Here is a 14751-nt window from a genome sequence, read left to right as displayed (position 1 = left end):
GCAAAAAATAATTTGAGAAAAATGTGTCATCTGAGACTTACTAAGGAAGTTGAAAATGGTATCAAATTTACCGAAAAGTTGTACAATTACTCAAAGATTAGTGGTAGACTAGAAGATTGGGGAGTTTTGGAAACCAGCAAAGGGTGACAAAAATAAAAGAAGTTATAACTTGAAAGAAAACCTACAAGAAATATGAAAAAGAAGACAGTAAAGACTTATACTCTTCTGGAGTATGGTGTTCAGTTTTGGTCTCCCTATTTAGGAAATATACTATTAATGTCAAGCGGGTTCAGAAGAGATTGACCAGGATATTGCCAGGATGGAGGATTTGATTAGATGAGATTCCGTATAGTATGGAAAAAGGCCCTTTGGCTCAACAAATCCACACCGACCCTCCAAAGAGTAACCCACCCAGACTCATTCCCTTACTCTATATTTACCCCTGACTAATGCACCTAACACTATGGGCAATTTAGGCATTGCCAATTCACTTAGCCTGCATGTCTTTGGGATTGTGGGAGGAAACCAGAGCACCTGGAGGAAACCCACACAGACACAGGGAGAATGTGCAAATTTCACACAGACAGTTATCCAAAATGGGAATCAAACCCAGGTCTCTGGCACTGTGAGGCAGCATTGCTAACCACTGAGCCACCATGCCACCCCACGGTGTTGAGCTATAAGGAGAGGCTGAATAGGCTGGTACTTTTTTCACTGAAGTGTAGGAGGTTGTGGGGTGATCTTACAGAGGTTTGTAAAATCAGGAGGGGTATAGATAAGGCGAATGGCAGGTGTATTTTTCCTAAGGTGGTTAATTTCAAAACCAGGGGGCATATTTTAAAAAGGACTTGAGTGGCAACTTTTTCACACAGAGGGTAATTTGTGTCTGGAATGAACTTCCAGAGGAAGTGGTGCATATGAGTACAGTTACAATGTTTTAAAGACATTTAGATAAGTACATGAATAAGAAATGTTTGGAGAGATGTGGGCCAAGCACAGGCAGGTGGGATTAGTTTAGTTTGGGATTATGGTCAGCATGGACTGGTTGGACTGAAAGGTCAGTTTCTATTCTGTATATGACTCTATGACTCTGCGAGTAGATAAAAACAAAGTAAGTGGCACAGTTAGTGTTGGTCCCTTGGAGGTGAGACTGGAGAAGTAGCATTTGAGACTTTGAGCAAGTATTTATTATTGACATTCACAGTAGTGATAAAGGGAGAAAGGAATAAATAGAATCGCACAAGGTCCAAAAAAAACTCATGGGATTAAAAGGTGATCAGCCTCTTAGAGCTATGGCCTGCACTTCCAGATTTTAAATTGACAATGACAATTTGAAAGCAGTAATGGATACATTGGTTGTAATCTTCCAAATTTCCCAAGATTCTGAAAAGATCAAAGATGTAGGAGCGGAAGTACGCAATTCAGCCCATCAAGTTTGCTCCCCTATTTAAACAGATCATGGTTGATCTGATGATCCTCAACTCCACTTCCATGGCTCCTCCCCATAACCTTTTACTCTATTATTGAAGGTTCTGAACATCTCAACTTTGAAAGTACTTAACAACCCAACACCTAGCGCCCTCTGCATTAAGGAATTCCTCAGAATCATTACCCACTGAAATAATAAATTCCTCCTTATCTCTGTCCTAACTGGTGACCCCTTAATCTGAGGCCCTTAGGTCCCAGAATCTTTCATTGAGGAAAACAAACTCTGCATATCTACCCTGTCAAGCCCCGTAAGAATCTTTTATGGGCGAATAAAGTTACCTCTTATTATTCCAAGCTCCATTGAGTACGGACTCAAACAGCTCAACCTCTCCTCAAAAGACAATCCTTCCACAGGTGGTATCAACCTAGTGAACCTTCTCTGGAATTCTCCAATGCCAGAATATCTTTCCTTAGATAAGTGGACCTAAAAGTGTTCAGTTTACTCCAGGTGTGGTCTAACTAGTGCCTTGCATACTTACAGCAAGAATTCTCTATTTTTATACTCCATTCTTTCTGAAAAAAAGTCCAACATTCCATTGCCTGCTGAAATTGTATGCTAGCTTTTTGTGATTCATGCATAAGGATTCCCAAATCTTCCTGTTCGACAACTTTCTGCAGTCTTTCGTCATTTAAATAACATTCAGCAGTTCCTACGAAAGCACATAACATCACATTTTCCCACATTATATTCTATGTGTCAAGTTTTTGCCACTTGCCTAAACAGTGGAATCATAAGTCATAATTTTCCGAACAGGGGACGTGTGTGGTTGGTTGAAGGCTGAGGGGAGTCTTAGTGGGATAAAGGAGTTAAGGAAAGTGGGTCTGTTCCAAAGGTTGGGGGTGGGGGTGATATTTAAGGGTTCAGAGACAGGTTGAGGCATCTGGGGGGCTGGGAGTAGCGTCAGGGAATGAAGGCTCTGTGGAACTAGGTTGATGTCCTTGTGAATTCTACTTTTGTACATGGCCAGCTTGCAATCAGCTTACCTCAGTCTCTGCCTCAGACTTGATTCCAGGATGCTCCTTCCCCTACAGGATGAAAGATCAGCTGGCCAGCACTTTCAGGATACTGGCAAGATTGTGGCAGCAGGAAAATTCCTGACTCCATGATGAGAATCCAATCTATGCATCTGCACAAGGATACAGATAGGTTAAGAGTGGACAAAATTTAGCAGGTAACATACATGCGAGAAATAGGAGGTTGTCTACTTTGACAGGAAGAATATGAAAGTGGAATATTATTTGAATGGAACAAGACTAGAGAATGCTTAGTACAGAGGGATCTGGGTGTTACTGTACAGGAATCACAAAAACATTAGTGTGTAGATACAGAAAGTATTTGGGAAGGCAAATTGAATGTTGGCTTTTAATGCATTGATAATGAAGTATAAGTGCAAGGAAATCTTTCTAAAACTGTACAAAACATTGATGAAACCACTCCTATTGTAGTGTGCAGTTTTGGTCATTTTATTTAAGGAGGCTTATACTTATATTGAAAGTACTGTAGAGAAGGTTCACTAGACTGATGCCCGCTTCTTTCTATTGTGTTCGAATCATGAACAAACTCCGTATTCACCAACATTTATGAATGTAGTCAACACTATCCGAACTAGGTTGACCTGTTGATTTGATGGCCATGATATAGTAGTCCTGTGATGAAGTTGTGAAGGTTGGGCCTATACTTGTCAGAGTTTAGAAGAATTAGAGGTAAGATGTAAAATTCTGAGGGGGTTGACTAGGTACATGTTGAGACGATGTTTTCCCTCATGGGAACATCTAGAACTATGAGGGGCAGTTTTAAAATAAGGGATTTCCCATTTAAGAGGAAGATGAGAAAGTTCTGCTCTCAGAGGTTTGTTAATCTTTGGAATTCACTATCATAGAGGTCAGTGGAGGTTAACTCATTATGTGTATTCAGAACAGATTTTTGATCTACAAAGCAAGTCAAAAGTTAAGAGGGCATCGTGGTGGGGTGGGGAGTGATGGTACAGGGAAGCAAATAGAGATAAGGGGTATAGTTGGATCAGCTAAGGTCTTATCAAATGGCTGAGTGCACTGGAGGGCCTGAATAGCCTCTACTTTCTTTTGTGATCTTGTGATAAACTGAACAAGCTGGGCTGTTCTGTCAGGAGGAAATCAGGCAAAGGCATTAACCTAATATCAGTGGCAGTGATGTAGTGATAATGTCATTGGACTAACAGTCCAAAATCCCAGGCTAATGTTACGGGGGAAATGGGTTCAAAATCCTACTATGGCAGTTAATGAATTTGGAATTTAATAAAAACCTGGGTTAACAGCCTAATGCTGACCATTTTTAATTGTTGTAAAACCCATCTGGTTCCTTTTAGGGAAGAGAGTTTGCTGTCCTTACCTAGTCTGGCCAACATGTGACTTCAGGCCCATAGTTGGTTAACTCTTAACTGCCATCTGGGCAATTATAAATGGGTGATAAATGCTGACTTAGCCAGTGGTGTCCATATCCCATGAATAAATAAAGGAAAAAAGATCATGTCAGCCTTTAATAGTGAAGACGTAGAAAATATTTTTCTCATATATGGTGAGTTCAAAATGAAGATAATCACTAATAAACTGAACTGGGAATTTGGGAGAAACATCCTTACCTACAGAATAGTTAGAATGTGAAACTCATGACTACAGCAAAGAGTTAAATCAAATTACGTGGGTATATTTAAGCTGAGCTAAGTAAGTACACGAGGGACAAAGGGATTAAAGGTCATGTTGATAGAGTTAAATGAAGCATAGTGGGAGGAGGTCCTTTTACGATGCTTAAACACTGACATGGATCAGTTGGGCCAAATGGCCTGTTATGGTGCTATTAATTTCTGGCTTAGAGGCATGGGTGGCACCATTGAGCCAAATGACACTACATTAAACATTGTGAAAAATTAAACTGTGGCACCCATCCATCATTGCTGTTTCTCATTCTGAAGATGTCAGAAAGAAGGAATTCTATAATGAAAGCATACATTATTCTACTTTCACAAACACAGATCTCTTGGAACTGAAAATGATTACTGATGTATAGCTTATTGGGTTGACTTTAACAGATGCACACCTTTTACATATCTTTACTTTGATGGATAACATTTGCCTTTTGCAACTGATTAATTATAATTACACTTGATTAGTTATTTCAGCCTGAACAAAGTGAGTCTATGGATTGACATTTTGCAGCTTCCAACTTGACAGGTTTAGTGAGGCTTTTGAATGATATCCAGTGTTACAGTGTGTTCTATGAATTGTCTCAGTTTTATATGCATTGAACTTAATGCCCTCTCTGAGGCAAGTTTGGATGCAGGAACGCTTAAGTAGACATGAGACGCCAAGTGGGATACACCGCCTTTGTATCTCCCTACTCCTTGTGTTCCCATACATAGATTTAATCTCTGTCCATGTCGCCCCATCAGGTACCAACCATCAGTGTACCCACCTTCCACTCTTTGACCTGCCATATGTCACTTCCATCAGTTTCATTTCAAGCAAAGTAACCTCATAATTTATGATCTTATTAGTAAGTGAATCAAGGGTTACAGGGAGAAGGCAGGAGAATGAGGTTGAGAAACATATCAGCCATGATCAAATGGCAGAGCAGACTCAATACGTCTACTTCTTGATGTTATGGCCTGATCCAAGACTCCCTAATCTGTGCTCCCTACTAGTCACTCCATATTTGCCTCCCATTATTGGTGTTTCCAAATCAAAGCATCCATGGTCAGTCTTCTATTCCTGTCAGCTGTTTACCTCCCAGTGTACCTCCATCAGTATACTGCACAATGAGTTGCATCATTGTCCCTCTGCCATCAGTGACCTGCCATTGGAGATCCTGATCAATGTCTATTCATCAGTGTCCCACCAGAAATTAAGCCAATTGGTATCAACCACCCTCAGTGCTCCCCCAATCAGTGACTTCCCCATTCGTACAACCCAATCAAAAACCCAATATATTTCTTATCTGTATCCCATATTAATGGCCTCTCCCATCGTGCACCACCTCTGTACTCGACCCAGATCAGTGAGCCCCTATGTGTACTTTGATTTGTACTATGATTCCTTCTCATTGTTCTTTCTCTCATGCCAGCATTATTTGAAATTCCTGAGAAGATGACCATTTGGCTCGCGGGAGATTGGGCTTTTTTTGCACACATGATCTATGATCTCCACAGGTGGATAATGCAGACCCAAGAAGACACAGACAGCCACTCAACTCACCATTCAGCATGCCACAAGAATGCTCTAGCAAGAATGCAAAAAATCAGATTGGGAATTAAGAGAAACGTTTTCAACTTGAGGATGAGAATGTGGATTCTGCTGGCACTGGGAGTAGTTAATGTGAATAGACACATTTAAGAGGAATCTAGATGAATGGTTGAAGAAGAAAAGAGTAAAGGGTTACAGTGAGAGAGTTAAATGAAGAAGATCAAGGAGGCTTGAGAGCAGCATAAAAACTGGCATGAATCAGTTGGCCGAATGGCCTGGTTTTGTACTTATATGTCCAATGTAATTGGCTTGCAATTTCATAAAGATAGATTTGACCAGTTAACTTGCACAATTGGAAAGTACCAGGCAGTAACTGAATATATAAATGTTACGTCCAAAATAACAGTTTAGTGTGCTGATTGAAAGCATTTAGTCTACTGTTAAATGTTTTCTGACCCATCTATGCGCGAGTTACTTGTTTCATAGTTCATGACTCAAACCAGTTCATGGTTGGCATGGTGGCTCAGTGGTTAGCACTGCTGCCTCACAGCACCAGGGACCCAGGTTTGATTCCAGCCTCAGACAACTGTCTGTGTGCAGTTTGCACACTCTCCCTGTGTCTGTGTGGGTTCCCCTCCAGGTGCTCCAGTTTTTTTCCCACAGTCCAAAGCTGTGCAGGTTATGTGAATTGGCCAGGCTAAATTGCCCATAGTGTTCAGGGATGTGTTGGTTGGGTGCACCGTTCAGGGGAAATGTATAGTAAAAAGGGAAGGGGTCTGGGTGGGATACTCTTTGGAACGTTGGTGTGGACTTGTTGGGCCAAATGGCCTGTTTCCACACTGTAGGGATTCTTTGATTTACTTTAGGGGCAGCATGTTGACTCAGTGGTTTGCACAGCACCAGGGACCTGGATTCGATTCCAACCTCAGGCAAGTGTGTGTGGAGTTTGCACATTCCCCCTGTGTCTGCGTCCAGGTACTTCAGTTTCCACCCACAATCCAAAGATGAGAATGGAGTTAGGGTAGTTGAATGTTCCTCCTGCAGTATGTGGGAGGTTAAGGGTCAACTCTAGTGTCCCTGCTGACTTCATTTATAGGAAGTGCACCCAACTCCAGCTCCTCGAGAACCATGTTAGGGAACTGGAGTTGGAGTTAGATGAAGTTCAGATTATTTGGGAGGTGGAGGGGGTTATTGAGGGGAGCTACAGGTAGGTAGTTACTCCACAACCATGTGAAGGAGGTAGATGGGTTACTGTCAGGGGTAGGGAAGGGAACTGGCAGGCAACGCGGGGATCTCCTGTGGTGGTTTCCCTCAACAACAAATATACCATTTTGGATACTGTTCAGGGGGACAGCTTACCAGGGATAAACAGTGGGGCACAGGTCTCTGGTGCAGAGTCTATCCCTGTTGCCCAGAAGGGAAGGGGTAAGAGGAGCAGAGCTTTAGTCACTGGGGACTCTATAGTTAGGGGGATAGATAAGAGGTTTTGTGGGAATGAGAGAGACTCACAAGTGATGTGTTGCCTCCCAGGTGCCAGGGTTCATGATGTCTCTGATTGTGTTTTTGGGATCCTTGAGGGGGAGGGAGAGCAGCCCCAAGTCGTGGTCCACATAGGCACCAACAACACAAGTAGGAAGAAAGGCAGGGATCTAAGGCAGAAATTCAGGGATCTAGGATGGAAGCTTAGAACTAGAACAAAGAGAGTTGTTATCTTTGGTTTGTTGCATGTGCCATCTACTAGTGAAGCGAGGAACAGGGAGAGAGAGTAGAGCTGAACACATGGCTTCAGGGATGGTGCAGGAGGGAGGGTTTTGGATTCTTGGATAATTGGAGCTCTTTCTGAGGAAGGTTGGATCTCTACAGACAGGATGATCTTCATCTGAACCAGAGGGGTACCAATATACTGGGGCAAAAATTTGCTAATGCTCTTCAGGGGGGCTTCAATTAATGCAGCAGGGGAATGGGAACCTGAATAGTAGTCCCAGTGTACAGGAGATTGAGGGTAGTGAGGTCAGGGATAGGGGTTTACAAGGTCGCAAGAGGGCACCGGCAATCAGGATGTTGGTTTGAAATGTGTGTACTTCGATGCCAGGAGCATCCGGAATAAGGTAGGTGAACTTGCAGCATGGGTTAGTACTTGGGATTTCGAAGTTGTGGCCATTTCAGAGACATGGCTAGAGGAGGGACAGGAATGGTTATTGCAGATTCTGGGATTTAGATGTTTCAGTATGAACAGAGAAGATGGTAAAAGAGGGGGGTGTAGCATTGTTAATCAAGCGTGGTATTACAACAGCTAAGATAACGTTTGAGGACTCATCCACTGAGGTAAGAAACAGGAAAGGAGAGGTCACCCTGTTGGGAGCTTTCTAAAGGCCTCCAAATTGTTCCAGGGATGTAGAGGAAAGGATGTCAAAGATGATTCTCAATAGGAACGAGAGTAACAGGGTAGTTGTTATGGGGGATGTTAATTTCTCTAATATTGACTGGGATCACGATAGTTTAAGTAGTTTAGATGGGTCAGTTTTTGTTCAATGTGTGCAGGAGGGTTTTCTGACACAGTATGGGGACAGGTCAACAACGGGCGATGCCATATTGGATTTGATACTAGTAAATAAACCCGGCCAGGTGTTAGGTTTGGAGGTAGGTGAGCACTTTGGTGAAAAGTGACCATAATTCGGTTATGTTTACAATAGCAATGGGCAGGAATTGGTATATACTGCAGGGAAAGAGGTATAACTGGAGGAAAGACAATTATGATGCAATTAGACAAGAGAGTTAGGATGCACAGGATGGGGAAGGAAACTGCAGGGGATGGACACACTTGAAATGTGGAGCTTATTCAAGGAACAGCTGCTGCAGGTCCTTGATATGTACCTGTCAGGCAGTTGATAGTTGTCGAGATAGGGAGCCATGGTTTACTAAAGAGGTTGAAGCTCTTGTCAAGAGAAAGAAGGCTTATGTGAGGATGAGGCATGAAGGCTCAGTTAGGGGGCTTGAGAGTTATAAGTTAGCCAGAAAAGATCTAAAGAGAGGGCTAAGAAGAGCCAGGAGGGGACATGAGAAATTGTTGGCAGATAGGATCAAGGAAAACCCTAAAGCCTTCTATCGATACATTAGGAAAAAAACGAATGACTAGAGTATAGCTGATGAAGGACTCTTGCCCAAAACGTCGATTTTCCTGCTCCTCGGATGCTGCCTGACCTGCTCTGCTTTTCCAGCACCACTCTGATCTAAACTCTGGTTTCCAGTATTGGCAGTCCTCACTTTTGCCTAGAGTAAGATTAGGGTCAATCAAATACAATAGTGGGAAGCTGTGTGGAATCTGAGGACATAGGGAAAGCGCTTAATGAATACTTTTAGTCAGTATTCACATTGGAGAAGGGCAATGTTAGTGAGAATATGGAGATACAGGATACTAGATTAGATAGGATTGTGGTTGACAAAGAGGAGGTTTTAGCAATTTTGGAAGATCTAAAAATAGATAGGATCCTGGGTCAGGTGGTACTTATCCTCAGATTCTCTGGAAAGCCAGAGAGGGGATTGCAGAGCTTTGATCTTTATGTCATCATTGTCGACGGGAGTAGTGCCAGAAGACTGGAGGATAGCAAGTGTTGTTCCCTTGTTTAATAAGGGGAGTCGGGACAACCCTGGTAATTAAAGGCCAGTGAGCCTTACTTCGGTTATGGGTAAGGTGTTGGAAAGGGTTATTATAAATGGATTTATAATAATCTGGAAAGGAATAGTTTGATTAAGGATAGTCAGCACAGTTTTGTAAAGGATAGGTCGTGTGTAATGACCTTATAGAGTTCTTCAAGAAGGTGACAAAACAGGTGGATGAAGGCAAAGCGGTTGATGTGGTGTATATGGACTTCAGTAAGGCATTTGATAAGGTTCCACATGGTAGGCTATTGTACAAAATACACAGAGTTTCAGGATTGAAGGTGATTTAGCAGTTTGGATCAGAAATTGGCTAGCTGAAAGTAGACATAGGGTAGTAGTTGATGGGAAATATTCATCGCAGAGCTCATTTACCAATGGTGTGCCACAAGGATCTGTTTTGGGGCCACTGCTGTTTGTCATTTTTATAAATGATCTGGATGTGGGCATAGAAGGATGGGTTATTAAATTTGTGGATGATACTAAAGTAGGCAGAGTTGTGGATAGTGCCGAAGGCTGTTGTGGGTCATAGAGGGACATAGGTAAGATACAGAGCTAGGCTGAGAAATGGCAAATGGACTTTAATGCATTAACGTGTGAGGTAGTTCACTTCAGAAGAAATAACAGGAATGCAGAGTACTGGGCTAATGGTAAAGTTCTTGGCAGTGTAGATGAACAGAGTGATCTCGGTGTCTAAGTACTTAAATCCCTGAAAGTTGCCACCCAGGTTGGTAGGGTTAAGAAGTCATATGGTGTGTTGCCACTTATTGGTAGGAGGATTGAGTTTTGGAGCCACAAGGTCATTCTTCAGCTGTACAAGACACTGGTCAGGCTACACCTGGAGTATTGCGTACAGTTCTGGTCACCGCATTATAGGAAGGATGTGGAAGCTTTGGAAAGGGTTCAGAGGAGATTTACTAGGATGTTTCATGGTATGGAAGGAAGGTCTTACAAGGAAAGGCTGAGGGAACTGAGGCTGTTTTCATTGGAGAGAAGAAGGTTGAGGGGTGACTTATTGAGGCATATAAGATAATCAGAGGATTAGATAGGGTGGACAGTGAGAGCCTTTTTCCTCAGATGGTGAAGGCTAACAGGAGAGGACATAGCTTTAAATTGAGGGGTGATAGATTTAGGACAGATATCAGAGGTAGTTGCTTTACTCAGAATGACCTGCCTGCAACAGTAGTAGACTCACTGATGTTAAGGGCATTTAAATAGGCACTGGACATACAAATGGATAACAATGGAACGGTGTATGTTAGATGGGCTTTAGATTATTTTCACAGGTCATTTCACAACATCGAGGGCTGAAGGGCCTGTAATGTGCTGTAATGTTCTATGTGCAGGTTAGGTGAACTGGCCAGACTAAATTGTCCATAGTGTTCAGGGATATGTAGGTTAGGTGCAATAGGGGAAATGTAGAGTAATAGGATAGGGGAGTGGGTCTGGGTGGGATACTCTTCAGAGGGTTGGTGTGGATGTCTTGAGACAATGGCGTATTTCCACACTGTCGGGATTCTGTGATTCACAATCCACAGCAAGCTTCGTGATCAGACAATTTGTTTTTGGTACGCTTGGCGGATGTCAGACCAGAAAACATTAGATTCCTTTGCTTTTTTTGAACACGGTCATGGGATTACTTCAATTCTCTTGACAGGGGAGGTGGAGGCCTCAATTTAATATCTCAGTATCAGTCTTGATTAGAAGTTCAGTCCCTGGGTATGGGCTTCAAACAAAACTGAACTGGTGCTTACTTAGATTTACTCCTGGAAACATATCTAGCTAGGTGGGTCAGCAATGATGCTGTCCTTTAAGGAACTAAGACCTACCTCTCTAACCATAAAGAGACAATTGAGTAAAGGAATAAAAATTTTCTCAGATATGTAATGCTTATTGACTTCCAAAGAAAAACAACTTTTTCTCACAATAAACTCTAAATACCTGTAATTACTTTGATTGCATGGTTCAATCAATCAAACATGTTTTTTCTCCATCTGTAAATATATAAATTCACAAAGCCAATGTCGTTGGACAAGGCCTCATGTGGAGCACTTATCAGCAAGTTACCAGCAATTGGTGGAGGTGCAGATTTTTCATCAGACTTACAACTGGGTGTTGCAGGAGTAATAACCAATATTCATCAGAACTGTATTGTTGTATGATTAGAATCTGACATGCACTTTTCTTCAAGGTTTATTATCTATTGCAGGGATTAAACTCAATGAAGATGAGGCACATGGGCTTACAACTCCTGAAGATTTTATTAATACTCGCGTCTCATGTGGATTGGGCAAAAGGAATCTTGAAAAGCACCCCTACCTTGAACATTGCCGTGATCCTTGGGGGCACATCCTGTGAGATGGACATCAAAGATGTTTTGAACAAAGATGATTTCCAACATTTGCCCATCGATCCCAATGTGGTGCAGGTGACCGTAAATGAGACTGACCCCAAGAGTATCATTACACGTGTGTGCGATCTCATGTCTGGGATGAAAATGCACGGTGTGGTTTTTGGTGATGACACTGATCATGAGTCCATCGCAGAAATTTTGGATTTTATTTCAGCTCAGACTATGATCCCAATTCTTGGAATACATGGTGGTTCCTCGATGATAATGGCTGACAAGGTAAGAAGTAGCTTTTTTTCTGTTTGAGTTGGTCAGTGCTGTGTAAGGAAATATGTTGCTACTATTGACACCAAATTTTAATGATTAGATGTAACATCAATTGGTTAAAGATAAAAACTCGTTTCACTCACCATCACTGTGGCTTTACTTCAGTTACTAGCAATAGAAGATCACATTTTTGGCCACTGTGATTCATTTTCACTTTCTCCACCAGCCATCCAGTTTGTTGTTCAAAGGTGTTAGCTGGAGAGATGGTGGAAGCAGAATCCACAATGACTTTAAATAAATTTATTCTGATAGCATTTTATTTTTCTCTGAGAGTATGTGTTGGGACTGCTCAAGCATGGAGGATACTTAGAGCCAACAGAGAGAGGAATCAAGCATCCCACCTTTGATGATGTGCTAACCTGCTGCACAACCTCCTTTTATGTCTTAATGAATCCTCCATTGTCACATTATATCATGACAAGGAAGCAAAATCACCCTCAATATTTGATTTTGTTTTGCACGAGTACATTCTCTTTCTGAAAATGCATTTCTTCCACTTTCCGAGTATCCATGGGCAAAATTCAATACCTGTAATCAAGACTGTGTGTAGTCATGTGCTTCCTAACACTACATGTCAATTTAAGGTGAGTGCAAGAGTGTGCTGATAATAGATTAGATTACTTACAGTGTGGAAACAGGCCCTTTGGCCCAATAAGTCCACACCGACCCTCCGAAGAGCAACCCACCCAGACCCATTCCCCTACATTTATCCCTTCACCTAACACTATGGGCAATTTAGCATGGCCAATTCACTTAACCTGCACATTTTTGGATGGTGGGAGGAAACCAGAGCACCTGGAGGAAATCCACGAAGACATGTGGGAGAACGTGCAAACTCCACACGGACAGTTGCCTGAGGCGGGAATTGAACTCGGGTCTCTGGCACTGTGAGGCACTGTCTCCCCCAGTCTTACGCTTCTCCTCTGAAGGATGAGAGTTTTTTTGAGAGGTTGCAGAAGAGACTTGCCTGATTTAAGGGAAGACAGTGATATAGTAGTAATGCCACTAGACTATTAATACCAGAATACCAGGCTAGTATTCTGAGGCAACAGTTCAAATCTCCTGATTTTATTGAATTCAAAATTCAGTAATAAAGTTGGAATAAATAGATAACCAAATGGTGTCCATATATCCACTGTTGATTGTTGTAAAAACTCATCTGGGTCACTGATGTCCTTTAGAGAAAGAAATCTGTCACCCTTAGCCTATCTGGCCTACATGTGACTCCAGAGTCATCTGAATGCAGTGGACTCTCAATTGCCCTCTGAACAATTAGGGATAAGCAATAAATGCCGGCCTAGCCAGCAACACCCACATCTCCTGAAAAAACAAAAATGGAATGGTTTAAGTGAGGAAGGATTTTAACTACAAAATCAGGTTAGGGGAGTTGGGGTTCCTCTTCTTCAGCAAGGGAAATTTAGTAAAGTTTACAAGATGATGCTGAGTTGAGATAGTACAGAAGAAGAAAAGCTACACTCATTGCCAGACTTCAATTTATGGTTCTGAGGAAGAGATGCAGGTGGAATATAGACAAGGACTTTTTTTTTTAAACATAGTGAGTGATAATATCCTGAAACCCAGCTGAATGGAGATTGCCTATCCAATTTCCTTTAAAAACCATTGAATGTTAGGAAATTAACTTGCAGGGATACAGAGGGAGGAAGGGATGAACTGGAAATGGGATTGTTCAGAGAGCCACCATGGACTTCATCAGTTGAATAAACTTCTTCTGAAATAATTCTTTGAGAGAGTAGCTATCCTTTAATTGAAATTAATCTGTAGTAGCACACCAGAAACTGGCGAGATCTGTAGACCATCTGGATGTTGTGCCCTGCTGCATGGCTCAATACTGATACAATACTGCAGTAATCAAGTCTTGACCAATCAACTGTTGCTGTCTAATGAAACATGAATTTACGTACTGTCTGAAGGCGGATGATGCTTGCTCATGACAAGAACCTGTACCTGGAGTGTTTTTAAATTTGGGATGCATGTTGCACTGCATTATTGCATAGTTCTAGCTGAGCATAAATCCCTAATGCTTTTACTGCCTTGCATAAGCCTAATGGAAAGATTTATAGATCGACATTCAACCTTTTTGATGACGGTATGACACTCCTTTTCTTTTGGGGGAGTGGTGGGGGCTGATGGCTGAGATTATTAATCATGAGACTTCGGTAAATATTTTGGAGACTTGGGTTCAAATCCTGCCATGTGGCATGGTGGAATTTGAATTCGGTTAAAAAAAAATTTGGCATTAAAAAAAACGTCTAATGATGAGCATGAAACCATTGATGATTATCAGGAAAAAAATCTATCTGGTTCACTAATGTCTTTCAGAGAAGTAAATCAGTTGCCTTACCTCTTCTGTCCTGTGTAAGACTCCAGACCCTCAGCAATGTGGATAACTCTTAACTTCTCTCTGGGCAATTAAAGATGGGCAATAAATGCTGGGTTAGACAATTATGCCAACTTCCTGTGAATGAATTAAAAAGTCTTCCATAGCCAAAAGAAAAAAGTCTTCCTGAGCCTCTGACCCAGAGTAGGAATGCCACCCAACGCATCACAGAAACTCCTTGCATGTTCATAATATCATTTTAAAAATGGAAATAAAAAACATGGGTTCATTTGTAGAGGGACAGCTTTGGGAAGCAGTGACACTAGCCTGTCTCCAAATCTACTTGGACCACATTTGCTGTAACCACAAATAGTTC

General features: G+C 41.9%; 1 protein-coding gene across 3 annotated transcripts in view; it reads left to right on the top strand.

Annotated features, from left to right (window-relative positions):
- The window catches only part of LOC140489253 (glutamate receptor ionotropic, NMDA 2B-like), a 388460-nt gene that overhangs the window by 108458 nt on the left and 265251 nt on the right, over nt 1–14751 (top strand). For 2 of the 3 annotated variants that reach the window (XM_072588600.1, XM_072588601.1), the window contains one exon: nt 11570–11989. The exons of the other annotated variant lie outside the window; for it this stretch is intronic. In XM_072588600.1, the coding sequence (XP_072444701.1) occupies nt 11582–11989 (408 nt within the window). In that variant the 5' untranslated portion in view covers nt 11570–11581. The remainder of the gene's footprint in view (nt 1–11569; nt 11990–14751) is intronic. 3 annotated transcript variants of the gene reach the window in all.

Source organism: Chiloscyllium punctatum, chromosome 18, assembly GCF_047496795.1.
Source record: "Chiloscyllium punctatum isolate Juve2018m chromosome 18, sChiPun1.3, whole genome shotgun sequence".
Lineage (NCBI taxonomy): Eukaryota > Metazoa > Chordata > Chondrichthyes > Orectolobiformes > Hemiscylliidae > Chiloscyllium > Chiloscyllium punctatum.
The sequence above is the reverse complement of the archived record's forward strand: the minus strand, read 5'-3'. Positions and strand labels throughout refer to the sequence as shown.